The following is a 22,866-nucleotide window of genomic DNA, read 5'->3' as shown; positions in this document are numbered from 1 at the left end:
TGGGGTGGGTGAGGTGCAAAGAAACCCCAAAATCACAAAACCAGGGTTTGTGACCCTGGTGTGACCAGCACCATGAGGAACCAGGGGAATTCCGAGTGAGAGCCCAGTGTCCCCTGAGGCAGGCTGGAGGCTTTCCCAGCGAGAGGATTTGAGGTCACCTTGAAGGCTAGGCAGTAATTTGAAGGGAGTTACTTGGCTCTTAGCAACTTCCCGTGGGACCAGGAACCTGATCCCTCACCCACCTGGATTGGCATCTCCGGGCAGGAACTTACAGGGCAGACCACTGGGACCCTGAGAGGAGGCAGGCCAAAGATGCACAGGCAGGGCACAGTGGCAAGAGCTTGTGCTCTCAGCTACTCAGAAAACTGAGGCAGGAAGATCATTTGAGCCCGGGAATTCCAGACCAGCTTGGGCAACAAACATAGGGAGATCTTGAGACCTCCAAGACCTCCATTTTAAAAAAAAAAAACTGGGCTGGGGGTCTGGATCAGGGGTAGAGCACTTTCCTAGCATGCTTCAGTTCCTGGTGACATCTCCAGCACTTCCAAAACAAATATATAGAGAGAAAGCACACAGGCTGAGCCCTGAGAATTGAACTTGAGCTAAGGAAACTGCACATGTCCTGGAAGTCCCTTTTGAAGCCTCAGCCCTTCGTCCCCTCCTCGGCTGGCTGCCTCGCTGAGTGCTCAGAGGCTTGGGTTATCTTTGGACATTGAGTGAAGCCAAGAGTGGCATTAGGTAAAAGGGTAGAAGTTAGCAGACCAACCGAACTCCCAATTACATGCCTAAGCCCAGGAGGAATGAATTGGACTGACTTCCAGCCGCGTGTTTCTCATGCACTAACCCGGGTGCAGAAGGAAACCCAGGGTGGCGGGGTTTCGCCTGAGCCCTGCCTTCCAGTCCCCAGGCTTGGGAAGGGAAAGGAAAAGATGCAGATGGCAAACAGGGGTTCAGAGCCTTCACCAGCCCCTCTGCTCTCCACAGGCCTTGGATGATGCTAACAAGGGCATCGTGGAAGAACTGAAGAAAACTAACTACAGGGAGATGCTCAAAGACAAAGGTGTGTCTCCGGAACCCCCAAAGGGCAACTCCAGTGTCCCCCCGGGTCTTGTCTCCCAGCAGTCCTGGCCGCACTTTCCAGCAGCTCCCCCAGCCAGGGTGGCACTGTCCACAGGGCCTTCTGATTCCGCAGCCACAGCCTTTCCCTAGCAGAGGGCGGGGGAGGGTTGGGCCCACTGTGGGTGGGGCTCTGCACCCATCCTGTCAGCGCTCAGAGGCCCCTCTGCTGTGTGCTCTTGCTTCTGTGCGTGGTGGCACTTCCAGGCAAAGGGGCTCCTGCGAGGCTGGAGTGCAGAGGCCACTGTTTTGCTTAACAGCGGGGCCTGACAGCACTGTTTCTCAGAAGGCTTCAGGGAGTGGCTGTCTGTGACCCTCTGTGACCCTCTGTCTCCAGGCTGCCCTTGCCCACAGGGAAGGAGTGAGGGAAGGGAGGCAGAGGATGGGCACGTCCAGAGGAACTGGGCTGAGAGTAGCAGCTGGTCTCCATCCATTCAGGGCCTTCCCTGGGCCAGCCCTTCTTCTAAGGGCTCTGTATGCACTGACTCCCTGGCCTTCCCAAAACACTGCCAAAAAAGTATATTTAGCTTAATTTTATAGATGAGGACACAGAGGCAGTGGGGTTAAAAATCCACAGTGGCTTTCAGTCTTGACTTTGGAACCTGTGCTTTTACCATGGCTCCACACTGTTTCTGGTGACAGATGGCCTGTCTGCTTCCGTCTGTGGAGTGTGCCCCTTACCTCAGCCATATTGCAGTGGAGGGTGGGGGCGGTGGTCCAGGAGGACAGAGTCCAGGGCAGATTCTTGGCTAACACCCTCCAGGCTCCAAGGATCCATCCTTTCTGTTCCTCCAGGTCATAGCAGCAAGAGGTTTCTAGACACCAGAACAGCCACGTGACAGCTCTGTTATCTGGTGCCTGCCACGTGGCAGCTGAATCCCCTCAGCAGCCCTCAGAGCTGCTCTAAGAAGCCACAGGAGTGATAGATGTGAAAAGAGAAGGGGCAGATGGGAAATGGCAGATGCTCCAAGCAGCCCTTCCACCCTTCTGCAGGCTGCGCACTAGGGAAAGTGTCTTTTGGGGCCCTCCTGCTGAAGACACTGTGGCCAAGGGCACTCCTGGCACTTTCTTCTCAGAACAGCAGGTGGCAGCATTGCTTATCTTTTCACCTCCAATGGCAGAGAGCTCAGTCCTGTGGCTGGGAACCCAGCAACTTCCAGAAAGAGAATGAAGGATTCAGGAGGGGATTGGTGACTTTTCTCTATAACTGTTAAAAACAAGGAGTGAGAATCCCTTTGGTCATAAAACAGTAGCTCTCTAGCTGATCCTGCTGCTGGCAGCCTTTTCATATTTTTACAGGAACCCTCTTAACAAATGATAAATATGTTCCTGGAGTGGTGGCACCCACCTGTAATCCCAGAGGCTCGGGAGGCTGAGGCAGGAGAAGTGCAGGTTCAAAGGCAGCTTCAGCAATTTACGATGCCCTAAACAATTTAACGAGATCCTATCTCAAAATTAAAAAGGGCTGGGGATGTAGCTCAGGAGTAAACTACCCTAAAGCACCCCTGGTTCAATTCCCAGTCCAAAAAAAAAAAAAAAAAAAATATATATATATATATATACACACACACACACACACACACACTTCCCAGAGACAAAGAGAATATGGCTGAAGGAGGATAGTGGAGAAAAGAATCTGCTGTCATTTCCCAGCACCTATGCTACTTTCCACAGGGAAGGGAGGGAAGAGAACACAGGCTCTGGGGTTGGACCATCCTACTTTAGCTCGACTCTTCTGTACTTGCAGTGACCACCGTGTGATTTTCTTTTGCGGGTCTGGAGTCCTTTGAAGATTCCAGCACTGTGCAGTTTCCTGTTGGAAGGGTGTGGGCCCCTCACATGCTGCCACGTGGGGCGGCGTGATCAATGAGTGATGGTCCCCTTTCCTCCTTTTGGGAAGGGCTCCATCAACACCAAGGGAAGGAGCATGTGAAAACAGTCTCGGGGCTTTTCTCTCAGGAGCAAAGGCCTCCACAGACGTGGTGATGACCAGGCCTTCACCTCTCTTCCCTTCTTTGTGCTGTTTTTCAGAAGAGGCCCCTACCCTGAATGAAGACAGAACAGTGGAGGCGAAGGAGAAGGAAGGGAAGAAAGGGAGGGAGGACACCAAGAAGGTGATGAAGAGCTGGGAAAGGGAGCAAGGGGAGAGCGACAGAGACACAGAGGATGAGGAATTCAAGGAAGATTCTGATTCTCAGAGACAGAAGGCAGAGAAAGCCAGAAGAAGCTTCAGGGAAGATTCCAGGAGAGTGTCGGAGGGCAGGGCGCTGCTGGAGGTGGACAGGAGAGAGTCCAGGGAAATTTACAGGCGGCCTTCAGAATTAGACCAAGAGATTTCCGGAGAATTAAGCACAAAGGCCTCAGAAAGACTGGAGAAAAGAGTTTCCGAAGTAAGTTCAGGAGAGAAAAAACCGGGGGAAACAGAAGAAAAAGAAGAAGTGAAAGCGGAGGAAACAAAAATTGCCGAAGAAATGGAAAAGGAGTAGAGTGAAGCCTGCCTTACCAGGCATTAGCAGGAGGCTGGTGCTCGAGGGCCATGACTCCTCTTAACTGGATTTTCAAGCTGAGATGTGTTTTTGATGGGGGTGGGGGAATGGGAAACAGGTTCCCACAGGTCACCTCTACCTCTTTCTATCACTAATTTCTCATTAAATATGTATGTTTCACTTTTGCAAACCCTAAATATCACTTTGCCTCCTCACTCCCACCCATTTTCAGAAGAGCCTCATGGAAGAAATGAGAAAGGTGCTAGTAAGAATCTCAGACAGGTGAAGAAGCAGGTGAGCTCCGGGGAACCCAGAAAGTTATAGTTGCTATTATTATTTGGTACTAGGGATTGAACCCAGGGGCACTTTACCACTGAGCTATGTCCCCAGCCCTGTTTTATTTTTAATTTTGAGACAGGGTCTCTATAAGTTGTTTAAGGCCTTTCTGAGGCTGGGCTTGAACTAGCCATCCTCCTGCCACAACCTCCCGGGTTGTGCCACTGTGCTAGACTGGAAACCAGAAAGTTTTAAGGGAGAAGGAAAAGAGAACAGCCTGGGAGTAGTGGTGTGTCTGCCCAGCTCCTAGCCTCTGATTCGCCCAGCAAGGACTTACTGAGTGCAGGACTGGAAGACCACACCACAGGAAGGATCATTGTTGACTGGAAACACCTCAGCCATCATCAGCAATCATACTGTGGGCTGACTAGGCCCCAAAGCAGAATGAAGGGAACGAAGGGAACGCTAGTGCTGATGGTTGCTCTACCGACCCAGAAGAAGAGAGTTGGCTTCTGCCACAGAATAGCAGGGGAGCCTGGGAGTAGGTGCTGCAGAGGGACTCCACCTCTGCCACCTCTGGGTGGTCCAATCAAGTAAATCACTGAAGCTTGTTTCCTCTTCTGTACAATAAGGAACCTGCCTCCAGGATTGACTTGAGGATTATGAGCAGTTGGCCAAAGAGGGTAATTCTTTTACCACGGTGGTCCTGGGTCAGGGATGAGGCTGATTTTTGCTGAATCAGAGCCAGGACTATGTTCAGGAAACGTGAGGTGGTTGCAAAAATTTATCGAAGTGAACAAAAACAATTTTTTAATTTTCATTAAAAAAAAATTTTATAGGCTGGGGTTGTGGCTCAGCGGTAGAGTGCTCGCCTAGTATGCACAAGGACCTGGGTTTGATTCCTCGACACCACATAAAAATAAATAAAATTAAGATATTGTGTCCAGCCAAAAAATAAATATTAAAAAAATTATATCTTTATGTGGTGCTGAGGATTGAACCCAGTGCCTCACACATGGTAGGCAAGCACTCTACCACCGAGCTACAGCCCCAGGCCCCCACTTAAAATTTTTATTATGATTGAATGAGGTGCTGGAGATGGAACCCAAGGCTTCCTGTATGCTAGTCAAGCAGCTCTACCATTAATCTACACCCCAACCGCACAGATCAAGTTTTAATGAATGGTTGCAAAAATCAATGAATAAATGCAAAGGCGCACGATAAATATCAAATTTTAAAGACAGGATCCTATTCTGCAGTTTAGACCCTCTCTCTCTCACTGAATCCTAATCCCATGGTGCTGCTGGGGAAAGGTGATTAGGTCCCTAGTTCAAGAATTAATCATTAATGGGGGCTGAGGACGTAGCTCAGTGATAGAGCATGCACCAGGCCCTGGGTTCACACCCCAGCACAAGAAAATGAAAGAAAGAAGAATTAATCATTAACATGTTTAAGCAGAAGAGGCCGATCGGTGGCTCCCGGGGGCGCAGGTGCAGCCCAGGTGTGCAGCTGCACGAGGCAGGGCCTGGAGCTCCTTCTTGGCGCCGAGGGAGGTTTGAGTTTCGATTAGCGGCGCCTGCGCAGAGGGTCGGCCACAGCCCCGCCCCCGGGCTATGTAAAGCGGCCGGGCCTGGGGTGGGTCACCGCGAGACGCCGTGTCCCTCGCGCAGGCGGGTGGCCCTGGAGAGCTAGTGCCTGCAAAGGCGGGACGGAGGCGCCCCCCACTCATCATGGTGAGCTGACGTGTGGACGGGAGAGAGGGCCGGGCCGGGCGCGGGGGTGGTATCGTAACGGAAAGCGAGAGTATTTGAGGATTCTTGGGAGGATGTGCTATGCAAATGAGGACCCGAAGTTCCGGAGTTGAGTTCCAGCTTTCTGGTGACTCCAGGGCAGCCCGAAGGTAGGGGGAAGCTTGGGGGAACGCGCACGCCCATGGGGAAGGGAAACGGTGATATTTAGGAGGAAAGAATTTGGAAAAGGCAGCAACTGCTGCTTCTTGGGGACACCCAGCTGGAGGGTGGACCTGGGTCTGGGTTAGAGGACCCACGAGCCCCAAGATTGCGGCAGTACCTTGACTGCGCCTGTCCAAGTCCCCTTCTGATGGAATAGTAGGCCACCTAATCTCTCAGGATGCAGATGGGAGGCAGAGCCAGTGCGGAGAAGATATTTACAGTAAAAACTGTTAGTCACTTGTTGCTTTTAGCAAACAGGAAAAGAAGAGACTCAGAGAGGTGCTGCTGGCACACAGCAAAATGGAGGGCAGAGCTAGATCCTGAACACAGGTGTCTTGTGCCTCCTAGTCCTAGAGCAGGCACAAAGACCTCGACTTTGTAGGGGGCCTGTGAGAGGGCAGAGGAGGAGATGGTAGGCAGTGAATGAGGCCCTTTGTCCAGTGCTCTCCTGCCCTGCCCCCCACTAGCCCTCTGTGGGACCATTGTCCCCCCATACCAGACAAGAGAGTATTATCTGTTGCTGCCATTGTTGGGGGAAGGGAGGCAGTCTTTGGGTGACCCTCCTCCACCCCCACACTCTTTTTTGCACACACACAGCCAGGGCAGCTGTGTCTTTGCCCAGACATAGTCCCCAGCCTCCAAAGGGAACATCCTTAAGAGGTGCCAGGAACATAAAAGTTAGGGCCAGGCCTGGATGCACAGGCCCCAGCCTCCCCTGCATGTATTTCCACCAAGTGTCCCTTTCAGAGAGGCAGCAGTGGATGATCCTTGAGGCCAGGAGAGTAAGAGGTTAGGGAGCGTCAGACAGGCTCCCTCTTGTGCCACACAGACCCACAGGGAGAAAAAGGCCACCACTGGTCTGCCTGGGGTAGGCACCCACCACCCAAGGGTGCTTCAAGTCAGGCCCAGAGATTCCTGAGCCGGGGCTTCTCTCTAGACCTAGGCTAGAGACAAGGGGCTGCTGGGCTGGCTGCAGGAGACCTGGGCTGACATCCCTTCCCTCCTTACACAGAACAGAAGCATCTCCCGAAAGAGCCACACGTTCCTGCCCAAGATCTTCTTTCGAAAGATGTCATCCTCCGGGGCCAAGGACAAGCCCGAGCTGCAGTTTCCCTTCCTTCAGGATGAGGATACAGTGGCCGCGCTGCGCGAGTGCAAGACGCTCTTCATCCTGCGAGGGCTGCCAGGGAGCGGCAAGTCCACGCTGTCCCGGGTCATTGTGGATAAATACCACGATGGCACCAAGATGGTGTCTGCCGATGCCTACAAGATCACGCCCGGCGCCCGAGGAGCCTTCTCCGAGGAGTACAAGCGACTAGACGAGGACCTGGCTGCCTACTGCCGCCGAAACATCAGAGTGCTCGTGCTAGACGACACCAACCACGAGCCAGAGCGCCTGGAGCAGCTCTTTGAATTGGCCGACCAGTACCAGTACCAGGTGGTGCTGGTGGAGCCCAAGACGGCGTGGCGGCTGGACTGTACCCAGCTCAAAGAGAAGAACCAGTGGCAGCTGTCAGCCGATGATCTGAAGAAGCTGAAGCCTGGGCTGGAGAAGGACTTCCTGCCACTCTACTTCGGCTGGTTCCTGACCAGTAAGAGTTCTGAGATCCTCCGAAAAGTTGGCCAGGTCTTCCTGGAGGAGCTGGGGAACCACAAGGCTTTCAAGAAGGAGCTGCGACACTGTAGGTGGCATGGGGGACAGAGGCGGGGAGGCAGGGACGCTCAACTCCATGCAGATCTCCTTGTTCATAAGCCCCACTCAGAGGGTCGGGTGAGATGGGGAAGGCAGATGGAGGCTGCCCTAGACCAGCCAGAAGCAAGTGGGCACTTAACAGAGTAGCTTGGGTGGGAACAGAAGTAGAACAGGGCAACCCCTCTTGGGTCCCCTTTGCCCTGCAGGAGTTCTGTTTCTGTTCACACTTGAAAAAAATCCTATTCTTACAAACACACACGCACACACATACATCACACACACACACACACACACAAATAATAGATGCAGGATGAAAATACGGTGGGAGGCAGTGTCCAGAGCACCTTTCCTCTGTTTCCCCTGGTCCCCCTCTCCCAGCCTGGATCTGGACACAGCCCCTGTCTTGGATGTAGGTTTTAACAGGAAATACCACCATGTAATGTAACCTGAGAGAATCTGGTTCAGGGTTGTCAAATTCATTTTTAACAGCAGAACTATGTTCCAAAACAAGATTTTACATGGAATCCTAAGCTGCAAAAAAAATTATAACTAGGACTGTTATGACTTACCTGTCCACATCATCTAGGGTCACCTTGTGCACCCCAAACCTCTGTGACATCTTATGGCTCCAGAGAACCAAGTCTCACACCTAGTCCCAAATCCTTTGCTTTCCAGATGGAGGAGAAACAGGCCCAGAAGGGATATGGGATTTGTTACCTGGAGCCCTGGACCCTGGCCACGCCTGCAGGGTTCTGTCCTCGCAAGGGCTCTCAGGTCTAGTGATAGGGTAGGTTTGGGATAGGAAAGGGTCTAAGTAGGCCTCATTCTTCTGCAGTGGCCTACTAGGGCTGTGTCACCCAATAATCTATCTGTGACTTTAAACCAATTCTGATACAACCTTCGCCTCAATTTTAGATCCTCTATATGCTTGAAATAACCTGTTTCTTTACTTAGCCTTTACTGATCAGAGGTGGGTGCTCTGTGTCCATGTTGGGTTCTCAAAGAACTTTTTTCTGGGCTCCTAAAGCTTGGATCCTGTCAGGAAACATGCCTGCACTAGCCCTGGCAAGAGTTGGCCTTGTTCCCTGGAGGAGCTTCAGGGAGAACCAGGAGAGGCAGGGCTGTGGCTTGAAGCTGCTGGTACCATAAAAACTGGAATGCTTTTCTGTCCAGGATTTGGCAAGAGAAATGTCATGAGCCTGGAATAAGACCTTCTCTCAGAATAGAGGTCTTTACCCCCAAGGAGGGTGACAGTGCTCATAGGGATTAACCTCTGGGAACCAGCAGGCTAAAGGTCATGACTCTGAGGATAGCCACAAAGCTTGGAGTCTGGAAATGAACTCACCCTTCGTAGTGTCTGCCAGCCATGTTATCCTGCTATACCCGGGGACCCTTCCTGCCCTAGCCCCTTTGCAAGGTCTCCTCCCAACCAGCCCGCAGGGTGTGCTGTTATGGGCACCAAATAACTGCTCTATAAGTGAGCCCCTGGGTGAAATGGGGTGCTGCTGTTACTCAGTGGTCCTGAGGAAATTAGGGTGTATGGTGACCCTCATCGTTGTGGTGGACTGATAGAGGAGGGTCAACCTCTTGGCCCAGGCCCAGTGGCTCGCAGCGGCAGGATGTTTGTGTCTACTCTGGCCCTCTCCAGTGTACCATAATGTTCCTAACCCTCTTTTTTTCCTACCCCATTTTTCATGACTTGCTTTCCCTTGCTAGGTGTGCTGCTGGTGGATCTGCGTTCTTTGGCCTGTGCTGCTTTCCCTGAGTTTTAGATGCCTCATTTTGGGGGGAAGAGATGTAAAGCTCTGCATGATATAAAAAGAGGGAATTTAAACACTGTTTTTCTTCTTGTGGTGCCAGGGGTCAAACCCAGGGCATTACTCATGCTGGCAAGTGCTGTACCACTGAGCCACATCCCCAGCCCTTAAGTACTTTTTATAGCTCTAAAGTTGGCATGACTTTGACCAACTCAAGAATGAATGAATTGTAGTGGACTGTTAGAATTTATGCGGAATGGAGCTTTGTCCCCCGGGCTCCCTGGTGGGTGTTGGTATGCTCTGCTGCCCTGACTACTCCCTCTCTGTCCGGCAGTTATCTCGGGGGATGAGCACAAAGAGAAGATCGAGCTGATCACCTACTTTGGGAAGAGACCCCCTGGAGTGCTGCACTGCACAACCAAGTTCTGTCAATACGGAAAGGCCGCAGGGGCCGAGGACTACGGTCAGCAGGATGTGAGTTTTCCCCAGGGGGACAGGGCTGCAGTGTGGCCAGGCAGGGAGTAGACACCAGACAGCAGCTAGAGAAAAATGGCCTCCCCGCCTTCAGTTCTCTGTTCCTAAGCTTAGTCTGTAGACCTCAGGTACCAGTTCTTAAGAGCTCGCCTGTGCATTTGTCCCTGAGGCCTACCCAAGAGTCTTTTCCTTCTGTGGATTCATGGGGAACCCATGTTAAGTCCCAATGACTGAGAGTCCTGTGTCCCAGATAGCCTGGTGCACTGAGGCTCTTGTCTAGGTCTGAGGCCTGGCCTTGCCCCAGAGAGAGAGAATGGCTTAGCGTGGTGAAGTTCATTGGCTTAGGAGTACTAGATCCTTCACCACCACACAGATAGCACTGCACACCCACAGCCAGATACGGTGATCCTGAAACACCAGATGTGTCGCCCAGATCTGCACAACTTGGTTCCCCATTTCCTCTACTGTCATCCTCTCTGCCAAACCTTCCCTGATCCCTGTTCTTCTCCCGCTTCCCTGCCCAGACTAACATAACTATTTTATATGTTTGCTTTCTGGTGTCCTCTTACTCAGATGGCAGCTGGGGGCCAGGAGTTCTTAATTTTGTTCACCCCTGTGTTTCCAGAACCCTAGCATAGTTTAACTGAATAGCATAGAATGACTGAATATATAAGTCATCACTACCGTATCTAACCATTTGTTCATTCAGCCTTATTTATTAAGCACCTATTACATGCCAGACAGTGTTGGAACAGAGGCTTGTGAGCAAACTAGATTTTATGGTCAGGTCAGATGGATGAAATGAAGTTTCTTAAAGAAATCAGATATACTCTGATGTATATCAGGTGGAAACCACAGTATACAGAACAGATTTTGATCACTGCCCCATGGTGTAGCCTAAGCCTAGACTGAGGCGAATTGGAAGAGCAGTGACACGTTCTGTGCACCTGGTCACTCCTTTAGTCCTCACATTAACCCTGAGGTGTCTTCTAGTATTATGTGGTTTACAGATGGATAAACTGAGAGGCTCAACAGCTCTCTCAAAGCCCTGAAACTGGTGAGCAGGGACAAGGTCTGCACACCAGTCTGGTTCTACCCCTGCTCTCCTGCCTCTGAGCACCTTGTGGTTGTCAGCCTGCACCCTGCTCGCCACACGCTGCAGCTGCACACATCTGTGGCAGATATGCAGACCTCCACCCAGCTGTGATCACATCTGCTAAGCTGACCTTTCCTCCAGGAGTAACCCACCCTTGGTCAGCTGTCCCTCTAGCTTGGGCTCCTCTTTCTCACTCTCTCTAGGTGGTGAAGAAATCTTACGGCAAGGCCTTCACATTAACCATCTCTGCCCTCTTTGTGACACCCAAGACGGCTGGGGCCCGGGTGGAGTTGAGCGAGCAGGAGCTGCTGTTGTGGCCAGATGACGTGGACAAGCTGTCCTCTGACAACCTGCCCCGGGGGAGCCGCGCTCATATCACCCTTGGCTGTGCAGCCGACGTGGAGGCCGTGCAGACTGGCATTGACCTCTTAGAGATTGTACGGCAGGAGAAGGGGGGCAGCCGTGGTGAGGAGGTGGGTGAGCTTACCCGGGGTAAACTCTACTCCTTGGGCAGTGGGCGCTGGATGCTAAGTCTGGCCAAGAAGATGGAGGTCAAGGCCATCTTCACAGGATACTACGGGAAGGGTAAACCTGTGCCCACTCATGGCAGCCGGAAGGGGGGCGCCTTGCAGTCCTGCATCATCATCTGAGGGTTTGTGCCACAGTATGCTCCTCACTCTTTAGAAGGGAGGGGGAGGAGAGGGCTACATGTGCTCCATGTGGTATGATTTTTTTTACTCAAAGTTAACTTACATATAACTTTTTAAAAAACATGTAAAATAACTGCCTCTCCCTTGCTGTCTGCCCTCTTCCCCTCTAACACACCAAGTCTCAACACAAGGTGGGTGGATTGACCCCATTCGGGAATCTGGATCAAAGCTGTGCTGCTGGGCCCGGAGCCAGTCAAAACCCCACCTTGCCCCACCTCCAGGAACTGGCCAGCCCTGCCCCTAGCCCAAGCCCTGCTAACTAAAGACCAAAGGCAGTGGGGCTGGAGTCTGGGGCCTATTGCCACAGAAGGGAGGATCCCCGGGCTTTTCTCTTTTTTTCTTTTAATAAAAGCAAGTGAACAGGAATTTTATTTAAAAGGTGACTCAGAACTCGCAGCACAGCATCTGGGAGGCATAAGAGTGCCCTGGGCCCCTGGGTTTTGATCCCATTTCTTAATCATTGTAACCCCTGGGATTATTTGCCAGGGTAGAAAAAGGGGTTTACCTCCCACCTTTGATCCTAAGTCCCTGTCTCCTTTACCCTGTAACTAGGTAACAGTTTGATAACTGATTCAGCAGCAGCCGCCACCTCCCAGCCTGCCTCCTGGTCCCACTCCAGGAAGGGGTTGAGTTGGCTGTCCTTCCCAGTGGTGTGGCTCTGCTGCATAGCCAAGGAGATAGATAGAGGCCAGAGACACAGCAGGGGAGAGCTCCAGCATTGCTGGGCCCAGTCCATCTTGCCTCCCTGGTGCCTCTGGAGGCTTTTGAGCCTTCTCTAAAGGAGGCTACTGGGTACCAAGAGCCAATGGAGGGGACCTCTAGTTGGCCAGGCAAACCCCACCTGCTGCCTCTGAGGGGTTTTAACACTGCTCCATGGGCTCTGGTTCCTGGAGTGCCTCCCACTGCCCTCTGCTCAATAACAGGACCTTGCTAATCAGGTTGTCACTCAACAGAGTATTTTGGATTTAAGTTACTACCCGGGTTTTGCCCAGCCTCCTCAACTTGTAAGACTGATAATGAAATAAATCATGTTAATCCTAGCTGTGTGCATTCTCTCTCACCCTTCCATGCCCAGCTCAGTCTTTCTTGCATCTAGGGCTGGGTATATTAGGACTGGCTTTGTCCCACAGCTTGGGGCCATCGGTCCTGTCTCCCCGCTGCTGGCTGGGCACAGCTGTGGTAAGGCTGGGCAACTGAACAGTGTTGGCTTTCATGAGGAGGCAGAAAGGAGAGAGGCTGGCCTCAGACTCGATTCAGAACGTGGGGGTTGACCAGGAGAGATGTGGAGCACAAAACCTCTTGTCCTCCATTAACTAGGGCATCAGGCCCACAGGTGTCCCAAGACCAGTCTGATCAGATCTCTCTGCAAGAACCAGTGTTCCTAGTATGGGTTTTCCCCAGTTCTCTAGGAGAGTCCACCTTCAAGTCACTGCTACTTTAAAACACAAGGGATGATTTAACACTCAATAGTCTACTATAGCTTAGTTCATGGGAAACTTCCCAGGCCTAACTCAGCCATCACTTCACTACTGCCCCATGTACCAAAGGGGGTAAAGGCAGAGCTTAGAAAAGAAACCAAGTCTTTTCTCTGGCTCAAGGCCTCTCCCTGGCCATTGAGACTATCAGAGCACCCAAAACAAGCTTCAGTCAAGCCTCTCATGTTTGCCCAGAACTCCTGAGGCTTCTCACCTCAACAGGAAGCTGGACTGAAACAGTGCGACACATACTGCTGCTTCTCCTCAGCCTATGTTCACACCAGAAAGGGGACCTATGCAGAAGGCCAAGGGCAGTTGTTAAGAATGGTATTTCCAACCATGTGAGTCTAGTACCAGAGATGAGGCCTGGGAGTTGCTTGACCCACTTGAGAGTCTGGAGGTTAGGAGACAGGTTTTATTCTCATCTCCATGTCTAAGAAGAACTGAGAGCGCCTGTGTGAACCACATGACCCAGGTTAACACCACCTACACTCCTGTGTTCTAGACACACACAGCTTCTAGTGACTTCTGGCCATCTCATTATAAGATGAGCATGCATTCTGAACTCACTTCCCCATAACCACCACTAGGCAGAACCCAGCAGCACCATCTGCTACTAGGTTTGGGGTACCCAAGCACTTATGTCAGCTTGCAGGACCTCAAGTCTGTGTCAAGGTCAGTTCCACGCTGGTGGCTCAGCTAAGGCCTATAGGCTGTGGAGGGACATAAAGCAGCTGCCAAAGCAAAGGGCCAGAAAGGGTCAAAACATTTTATTTTCTTCTTTTTTTTTTTTTCCTTTTTTAATAAAGTTAAACAGTACAACAAAAATTCACAAGCTGCCTCCCTGTCCACCCCCCACCTCCCTCCCCTCCCCAATCTTGGGCGCTGGCTCCCTTTCCTTCACCACACTCACAGACACAGGCATCCAACTGAGAAAACGAAACTGCTCTAAGTACACAGAGACATGATGAAGGAAGGAGGTGAATTGTGTCCACATTCGAGGTTGAACTGAGTGAGTCTGCATTTTCTGGGTTCTGGTGGTTGCCCTTCATTAGCCAAACTGAAAGAAGAAATTCCCTGGACCAGAGGCTGAAAGGGAAAAGAAGGGCTTGTTAGTTGGCTCTGTGGACTTTCTAGGGAAGATCACTTCTCTGATAATGGAAAAAGTCTTCAAGGGTAGCTTCAAACTCAAACAAAGAAACTAAGAATTTAAAATTGCCTAGCCCCAGGGTGCCAGAGGAACATGTGAATGCATTTTCTTTATTTACATGCAGTGCTGGGGATGGAATCCAGGGCCTCACCACCAATGCCAGGCAAATACCCTGCCAATGAGTCACACCCCATTTGTGAGCCCATTTTATGCATATAGCTTCTGAACACCTCTACTCTTGCAGTGAAGCCTTGGTAGAAGGCAACTTCCTCTCTGATCCTACAGAGATGTGTTGCTAATAGTCCCAAGGAAAGATGTGTCTGAGAACCAATCTCTCTCCCTCAGCAACACCTGTGTGGATAGAGGTCCTGCAGGATTCAACTGCCCCCCTCTTGGGCACCTCTGATCCAAAGAACTGCCTAATTGCTGGCTTGTAAACTGGGAACTTCTGAGGACAGCAGGCATACCCACCTTCAAAGCTGAAGCCCCCAGGACCTCCAAAGAATGCCTTGAAGATATTGTTTGCATCAAAATCTGGCAAGAAACATAGAAGGGACAAAATGGGGAAAAATTAGAAGGATCTGAAAAGGAACTTATGACCTTGAGCACAGGTCTCCAAGTCATACTTTTAAAGTATCATTTCCTTCCTTTCCCAACACCTTAGCCTAAAGATTGGCAAATCTGCCCACCCCATGCAAAACATAGTGCCTGCTCTTGCTCCAAGGACATGTTCCCATCCCCTTCCAAGTGAGATCCAGAGGGAAAGCTTTCTCTGCCTCAACCCACTCCACAGGCAGTCTCCTTGAGCAACTTAAGATGCCATTTGCACTTAACACAGCCCCCTACAATGCTAGGGCTGCTACTGAAAGGGCTAAAATGTATCATTTCAATGCTATCCAAATAAATTTAAGAGCAAGATCTGTGACACCCTCCTCTATACCGGGTGTCCTGGCTCAGTGAATGGTCCCCTGAGTCATCTATAGCAAAGTCACTCTCAATTTACATCCTTTCCATCTCCCAAATACAGCTGATCAGCAACCAACTCCTGCTGAGTCTGCCACCATCTGCCATTTGTGCTCTCCATATCTTTACTACTTATACTACTTCCATGTCTTCCTTCAATCTCTATCCTCCTTCACCCCCCTCCTCACTACCACCACATGTAAATTTCTAGAGCCTAAATCTAGCCCACAGTACTTCTAATTAAAACCTTTCAATAGTTTGTTTTTTTTTTAAAGTTGTCAATGTATCTTTATTTATATGCTGTGCTAAGAATCAAACCCAGTGCCTCACACATGCTAGGCAAGTGCTCTACTACTGAGTCACATCCCAGCCCTACTTCAATGGCTGTCTTTTTTTTTTTTTTTAAATATTTATTTTTTAGTTGTAGTTGGACACAATACCTTTATTTTATTTAATTATTTATTTTTAATGTGGTACTGAGGATCGATCCCAGGGTTTGCACATGCAAGGCGAGTGCTCTACTGCTGAGCCACAACCCCACCACTTCAATAGCTTTTGACTGCTTAGATCCTCTCAACTTCAGGGCAGAGCAACATGTTTATTACTGGTAAACAGCAACACACACACACTCTAACCTTGACTTGAGAGGATTCAGGATTATCTACATAGCATCATCATTCTGATTTTAAATTATAATAGACTTTCTTTTATTTATTTGTTTTTTTAGTTCTCGGCGGACACAACATCTTTGTTTGCATGTGGTGCTGAGGATCGAACCCGGGCCGCACGCGTGCCAGGCGAGCGCACTACCGCTTGAGCCACATCCCCAGGCCTATAATAGACTTTCTTATTTGAAGACAAAGGGTTGGTAGCACAGAAGGTGGTCTGTGTGCTATGGGCAGTTCAGGACCACTGTTATCTCTGATCAAGCCCTTCAGTCACACTGACAAAAGCTGTACTTTTCTTCATGCTAAATCTTTTTTGGGAATTAAGATCTCTGAGGGTTTACAGGAATGTATGACACACACAAATAACAGCACATACTTTGCAGTGGGGTGGGGGGGAGATAACATTCGGCTATTCCTTACTGCATGTAACCGTTGTAGCCTTCTGAGATCTGATCCAGCTACTTGCTGCTCTTACACTCACTGTCTGCCTCTAGCACCCTATCCTTACATCCTTCAGACCAAGCCCCTTACAGATTCCTGAAGGGGGCACTTTCTATACTTCCAAGCCTTTCCTTGCTAGTGCTCACCACCCCCTTAGAGCCCACCCTGCACCCTGTGAACTGCTGTACTTGATTTATTTTGTTTGAGTCTATGTTTATTATTCTGCTTAGACTAAGGATCAGATTAGACCCAGGATCCATCCATTTGTGACCTCCTAGACAGTGGGTTCCTAGACATTAGAGAACCAACCTAATTCATCTGCAGGGCTCAACACAGTGCCTGAAACACAGGTACTCATCAAGGGAAGGCTGACAAATTACTGTGTTGTCATGAACTGATTACATATAGACTCTCCCTCTAGAGCATCTTTAGAAAGCTGTCAACGTTCCAAAGGTGTTAGATGCATCCCAGATGCCCCAATCAACTCACCACCCATATTCATGCCCTCTTCATCCAGGTCCTGTCCACTATCATAACGAGTTTTTTTCTTGGGATCAGAGAGGATGGTAAAGGCCTCTCCAACTTCCTTGAACTTCTTTTCCTCTTCTTTCTGAACCTCGGCACTGGCTCCACTGTGCCGATCTAAAAGGAACAAAACTCAGATGAAATTAAAGTCTCAAGAAAACAAAGTTTAAAAGAAAAGACCACTTCCTCATTTCTGATTTTGGACTCTGGTTCTGGAACCCCCTTATTCCTACTGAAGACCCTTCTCAAGGTGCCCCCCCCCCCCCGGATGGAGCAAGGTTGTGTGCCTGCCTGTAGGGTTCTTCCCAGAATGCCCCTCTACCACAAGCTCTAACCTGGATGGTGCATCAAGGCCCGTTTCCGATATGCTTTCTTGATCTCATCCTCAGAGGCATTCTTGTCCACTCCCAGAATCTTGTAGTAATCTTTCCTCTTACTCTTCTTCAGTTCCAGTTGTGCATTTTTTAGGAGCTGTTTGTGTTCTGAAGGGAGACATGTGGCATCAATAGACAAATGTGATTCTGGTTTCCTTTCCAGGTCCCAGCCCAGCTGCCTTGGAAATAGAAGACTTAATTATATCAGGGGTTTTAGGATGTTTTCTCTTGGAAACTAAGAAAAATCTCAAACTGGGCTGGGGTAGTGGCTCAGTGGTAGAGTGCTTCCCAGCATGCAAAAGGCACTGGGTTCGATCCTCAGCACACATAAATGTAAGATAAAGATATTGTGTCCACCTAAAACTAAAAAATAAATATTAAAAAAAAAAAGAAAAAGAAAATTCTTAAACTTAGGTTCCTCACAATAGCTTCACCACACAGAAAAAGAAGTGAAAGTGACAAGGAAGGGTTGGGACCAAAACATAGGTGCCCAAGCCCCCAACCAGGACCTCTGTTCACTTCCTCCTGGTGGAGGTTAAAATAAGCTCCACATACATCCCTGAGGCAGGAATCAAACAGCCTTGTGTCTGAGTTTTAGGGCCTATAAATAAGACCACATAGTTGACAAAGAAACAAATGCTCTGTACCAGGTTACCTTTTGTTTTCTCCGTCTGATACACTTTTTCATAGTCCCGCACTGCTTCTTCATACTGCTCTGTGTCCATGTAACTGAGAAGGAAGTACAGGGCAATAGTGCTCAGACATAGATAGCAATAGTCTCTAGGGGAAAAGGCATGGCTCAAGCAAGAGACACACACTTTGGCAAGATACTTCATGAAACAGAGAGTCCTTAATCTAAAAAAAAAAAAAAAAAAAAAAAAAAATTTAGCTATCAGTTCCTCAGAGAAAAAATTGAGAGGCCTCGTGGCACTTGCACCCAACCAGCAAAGTGATGCTCTGCTCTGAGTGGAGAGTAATCAAGGGGAAAAGGTCCTCATGACACAGAGCCACCCAAGAGGCAGATGGATTGCTGTAGGAAAAGCAAGGAGAAGGCCCAGTTGATTACTCAGAGCTAAAACACACATGAGAAAGTATCCAAGTGAGGAAAAAAAGAATATGAAAGAGCTTTGAAATCTTCGCGCCATAAACATGCAGGGCTAGCTCTGATCCAGGGCAGAAGTGGGATTAGTGAGCCTCTAGCAGGATCAAGTCCAAGGTGATAGCTGCTGGCAAATGCTTCCATAACACCAGTCAATCTGAGAGATGGAAGTCAAGTGACAGAAAAGGAAACTCTAAACACAAGTTTGCTTCTACTTCAATAGCACACAAGAAAAGAAGGGCCTCCGGGCCTCGTTGGGAAGAATCTAACTTAATAGGCAGACTGCCAGCTCTTTAATCTTTTTCATGGAAGCAAGTGGCATTTTCCATGTCCTGATAAGGTCACCGGCAGCTGGGCAATGGGTAGAAATCATGCAGTGCAATTTGTGCTGCTCGACAAGAGACATGTACTACAACTACCCAAGCACATCTTGCAATCACGGGAGACCTCCACTCGCCTTGGAGGCCAGGGCAGGGAATCTCATAACAACATGGCTGGCCAAAAGAGCTCAACATCTTAGGCATCTCTGATTTTCAGGAAACATCTTGATTTAAGACCTTAAAAAAACCAAAGCCATGCTAAGTATGTTGGCACACACCAATGATCTCAGTTACTCAGGAGGCTAAAACCCTAAGCAACTTAGTGTGCTCCTGTCTCAAAATAAAAAATAAAAAGGGCTGAGGATATACCTCAGTGGCAGAGCACTCTGGATTCAATCCTCAGTCCTGCATACAAACAATCAAACAAACAAACGCCCAAAGATTGGCGAAAACGGTATAAATGCTACTTAAAGAGCTCAGAGAAACAATCTGCAGAATGAAGTGTAATATAATTTGAAATAAAAGTAAAAGAAAACTGAGAACTGACAGTCTTGGGTGTAGAGTACTCTGACGAATAAGTAACCCTGATGACCTTTTTAGGCCCAGACATAATATATTGAACAGTCATACTACAGAGATCTACGTTTTATGTCACACTTTTTAAAATTCAATAATAACCTCATATTTAAAGATTTTTAAATGTGGGAAAAAAGTAGAAAAGTAAATAAGCCTTTAGTGGAAAAGAGAGAACTCTCACTTATGATCAGGTATGTAGCAAACATCTAGCATCTCCCCAACTTAAGGTAAACTGAGACAGAATGGGATAATGGTTAGGCCTCTGGTAAAGTTTTAGCCTGAGCTAATTTTAATTATGTCCAAACAATCCCAGCTGATTGAGGGGTTTGCTTTCAAGTAGCAACTGTGCCAATAGTGCATTATCTCCCCATGGTAAAATCTCAAAGGCAAAGTCACTCCAAGGACAGTTCTACCACAAAGATAAGGAGCTATCTGATCAAAGTGATACCTGATTTCTTATTATTGTATGTATACATACAAAGAAGAAAATAATCCTTCATTTCATTCTCTAATAAATCAAGAATTCACCACTCTCCTTCCATTCCCTATTCAAACACTGTAAAGCACTACCTTGGGTCAATACAGAGATAACTATCCAGCCAACCCCTTCCCACTAGATATTCTCCTTTTCTTTTTCACTATTTTACTTTAAAATGCAGTGAACAACTTCCTGTATAAAGTATTTTGTGTCTGTTAAAACAACTCTTTTGTTGGGTCAAAGGACACTTTTTGTCTTCCAAAGCTTCTGCTTTTGTCTGCCACCAGAATGCAGAAGATGCAATGAGGGCTGGTTTTTACATTCTCTAAGTCCATGGAATTACAGACTTTTGGACTTAGTCATCCACTTAAAAATTCATTAACCCCCTCCCCACACACACACACACACACAAATGGCATCAGTTTTCTTATTTTAAGGGCAACAATTTTGGGAAAATGAAAGGGAGGTAGTCTGCAAGGCATCCTGTACCAGTGACAACAAGGGGAAGTTAAAATAGTGACTCATGAGGCATCACAACAGCACCTGTTCTTTGGATCTGACAGTTTATAATAAGGAATGGAGTAGGTGTTGGAAGACTGGCATAAAACAAATATGTCTCCCTTTAGACTCTTTAAAGACAGAAATTATTCTCTGCTTAGGGAATAATATGATGCAAGAAGAAATGATTTTATTTGTTTTATTTATTTATTTGGTCCTGGGGATTGAATCCAGGGGCACTTAACCACTAAGCGACACCCCCAGTTCTTTTTACTTTTTGAGACAGGGTCTCGCTAAGTTGCTGAAGTTGGCCTTGAACTTATGATCCTCTTGCCTCAGCCTCCCACGTTGCTGGGATTAACAGGCATGTACCACCATACCCAGCCAGAAGAAATAATTTCTGAGAGGTCCATCCTAGCCTCTGGTGGGTTCATAAAAAGATACAGAAGAAAGCCGGAAAGCACCCAGCCTCTGGGGCAAATGAGGGCACTGGACCTGGCAGGCATAATCTAGGTTCATAAATCACCTTGTCAGGGAGTCCTCTCTGCTTAAAACACCCAGCAGACTACCCATCAAGGAGATTTCAAAAGGAGGTTCCTTATACTGCTGAGAGACTGAGCCAGATTAAGCACCTTTCAACCCTAAGATTGTTTTCCCTCAATCAGAACAAACAGGGTAAATACAATCTTCAACTGTCTCTGAGAGATACTTTTATTCCTCTCTTCCAAGCACCACACATTCATTTCAACAAAACATTTAATGGGTGAGCACCTATGTGCCAAGCACTGTGCTAAGTTAGAGCAAAAGTGTACAATACAAAATAAACTCTCCAAAGGAAATGGATTTAAACTTTTAACAAAAAGGAATTTGGGTCAGGCATCAGAAGAAACTTACTGACCGTGAGGGGCGTTAGACACAGGCATGGGAGACTGAGGGAGCTTGTGCAATCTCCTCCGCTGGAGGTCTATAAAGATAGTCTAGGGCTGGAACAATCCCACCTAGAGGCAGGGGGAAGGACCAAATGACCTCACAACATCCCCGGGTCTGCTTCATCATCCACAATGCAATGCCCCTGGTAGGCCAGCAGCAACTCCCTCTTCCCCCACCCTCCAGAGGCACTTACCACTGAGCTCTTCTCAAGTAGGCTTTTATATATGTGTCATCGAGCTTCACTGCATGTGTGCAGTCTTCTATTGCATCATCTAGTTTCCTAAGCTTCGGAGAGAGAGAGCAGTCATACTTCACATCTTTGGTGACCAAGGGAGCCCAAAAGCTGTGAACATGGCTTAAAAATTCTAAGAGGGCAACTCAATGCCGGACCCCTAACTGTCACACTAGGTCTTGTTTGTGAATAAGTATTCTTGGTCACTGAAAAAGCCATTATCTCAGAAGGCTAAGGATACCAAATTTGGAATTGGTTTCAATACTATGTGATACAAACCAAGTAGTTATCTGAAATGATAAACCACCTCTACCACTCCACATCAGTATCCAACCAAAACATGGAATACAGGAGGGATGGTTCCTGCCCTCCACTTTTTCAGAGGCCAATAGAAAAAAGAGGGAATGACTGTGGTTTTTTTTTTTTTGTTGTTGTTGTTGTTGTTGTTTTTGGTCGTACTGGGGATAGAACCCAGGAACCCAGGGGCACTGAGTTACATCCCCAGCCCCTCCTTTTTTTGATATTGGAGATTGAACCCAGAGGTGCTTAATCACTGAGTTATATCCCCAACCAGTTATACTTTTTGAGACAGGGTCTTGATAAGTTGCTTAGGGTCTCACTAAATTGCTCAGGCTGGCTTTGAACTTGGAATCCTCCTGCCTCGGCCTCCTGTGTCACTGAGATTATAGGTGTATGCCATGCCACTGCACCCAGCTATGACTACAGTTTAATTTTTTTTTTTAGTTATCAATGGACCTTTATTTTATCTATCTATCTATCTATCTATCTATCTATCTACCTACCTACCTACCTACCTATGGTGCTGGGAATCAAACCTAGTGCCTCACATGCCAGGGAAGTGCTCTACCTCTGAGCCAAAACCCCATCCTCCTATGACTGCAATTTTAGACTACTAGAAGTCTGCCAAGAGCAAGACGCCTACTTATGCTGTAAAGGGCCTCAGGAATACTCAGGTCATTTTCAATCATACATGGTTACCAGAGTCACAGTAGAGGAAAAATCTACTACTTCATATTCCCATTTCCTCCAAATCACTCCTAAAAAAATAAATAATCTCTTGCTTAAGCAAAAAGAAGCAGTAATACTTGCTTAAAATTATCCCAAACCCCTAGCCATTCTCTTCCTGAAGGAAAGATACCTTGAGAAAGAACAGGTGGGAATATCCTACCAAACTGTTTTTAAAGTACCTCTAAACTCGACAGAAAAGATAAAAGCTTGCCTTTCAGAAGACAGGTCCTAACAAGCTGAGATACTTTTCCAAAACATCCTTCCCTTTCAGCTGGTTTACCCTTATTGGGCAGATTTCCTAAGATCTCTTTGATATCCCTTAAAAATATCTCCAGGGCTGGGGTTGTGGCTCAGCGGTAGAGTGCTTGCCTAGCACGTGTGAGGCCCTGAGTTCGATCCTCAGCACCACATATAAATAAATAAGAAGGGCTGGGGATGTGGCTCAAGCGGTAGCGCGCTCGCTTGGCATGTGTGTGGCCCGGGTTCGATCCTCAGCACCACATACAAAACAAAGATGTTGTGTCCGCCGATAACTAAAAAATAAATAT

General features: G+C 48.3%; 3 protein-coding genes across 15 annotated transcripts in view; 2 read left to right on the top strand and 1 right to left on the bottom strand.

The window, feature by feature from the left end:
* Positions 1–3,788, top strand: part of Odad4 (outer dynein arm docking complex subunit 4) — a 35,081-nt gene extending 31,293 nt beyond the window's left edge. For 6 of the 7 annotated variants that reach the window (XM_076869618.2, XM_076869619.2, XM_076869616.2 and 3 more), the window contains 2 exons: positions 985–1,060; positions 3,148–3,788. In XM_076869618.2, coding sequence (XP_076725733.2) covers positions 985–1,060; positions 3,148–3,602 — 531 coding nt within the window. In that variant the 3' untranslated portion in view covers positions 3,603–3,788. Of the gene's footprint in view, positions 1–984; positions 1,061–3,147 lie in introns of those variants that run through there. The other variant, XM_076869623.2, reaches the window with a different exon arrangement.
* Positions 3,789–5,482: 1,694 nt separating this feature from the next.
* Positions 5,483–12,600, top strand: Cnp (2'',3''-cyclic nucleotide 3'' phosphodiesterase). Of its 2 annotated transcripts, none has more exons than XM_076869684.1 (4): positions 5,483–5,611; positions 6,843–7,512; positions 9,615–9,754; positions 11,054–12,600. In XM_076869684.1, the coding sequence occupies exons 1-4, from the start codon at positions 5,609–5,611 to the stop codon at positions 11,498–11,500; spliced, it is 1,260 nt and encodes a 419-aa protein (XP_076725799.1). In that variant the 5' UTR covers positions 5,483–5,608; the 3' UTR covers positions 11,501–12,600. The 2 variants fall into 2 exon arrangements, with proteins under 2 accessions (XP_076725799.1, XP_076725801.1); XM_076869686.1 differs by lacking the exon at positions 5,483–5,611 and adding an exon at positions 5,675–5,778.
* A 1,250-nt stretch (positions 12,601–13,850) lies between these two features.
* The window catches only part of Dnajc7 (DnaJ heat shock protein family (Hsp40) member C7), a 34,825-nt gene continuing 25,809 nt past the window's right edge, over positions 13,851–22,866 (bottom strand). For 2 of the 6 annotated variants that reach the window (XM_076871007.2, XM_076871008.2), the window contains exons 9-14: positions 21,251–21,342; positions 17,812–17,885; positions 17,118–17,264; positions 16,747–16,899; positions 14,657–14,719; positions 13,859–14,124 (exon numbers count right to left, since the gene is read on the bottom strand). In XM_076871007.2, the coding sequence (XP_076727122.1) occupies positions 14,087–14,124; positions 14,657–14,719; positions 16,747–16,899; positions 17,118–17,264; positions 17,812–17,885; positions 21,251–21,342 (567 nt within the window). In that variant the 3' untranslated portion in view covers positions 13,859–14,086. Of the gene's footprint in view, positions 14,125–14,656; positions 14,720–16,746; positions 16,900–17,117; positions 17,265–17,811; positions 17,886–21,250; positions 21,343–22,866 lie in introns of all 6 variants that reach the window. The other 4 variants (XM_076871003.1, XM_076871005.1, XM_076871004.2 and 1 more) reach the window with 4 other exon arrangements.

This window comes from Callospermophilus lateralis, chromosome 11, assembly GCF_048772815.1.
Source record: "Callospermophilus lateralis isolate mCalLat2 chromosome 11, mCalLat2.hap1, whole genome shotgun sequence".
Lineage (NCBI taxonomy): Eukaryota > Metazoa > Chordata > Mammalia > Rodentia > Sciuridae > Callospermophilus > Callospermophilus lateralis.
The sequence above is the reverse complement of the archived record's forward strand: the minus strand, read 5'-3'. Positions and strand labels throughout refer to the sequence as shown.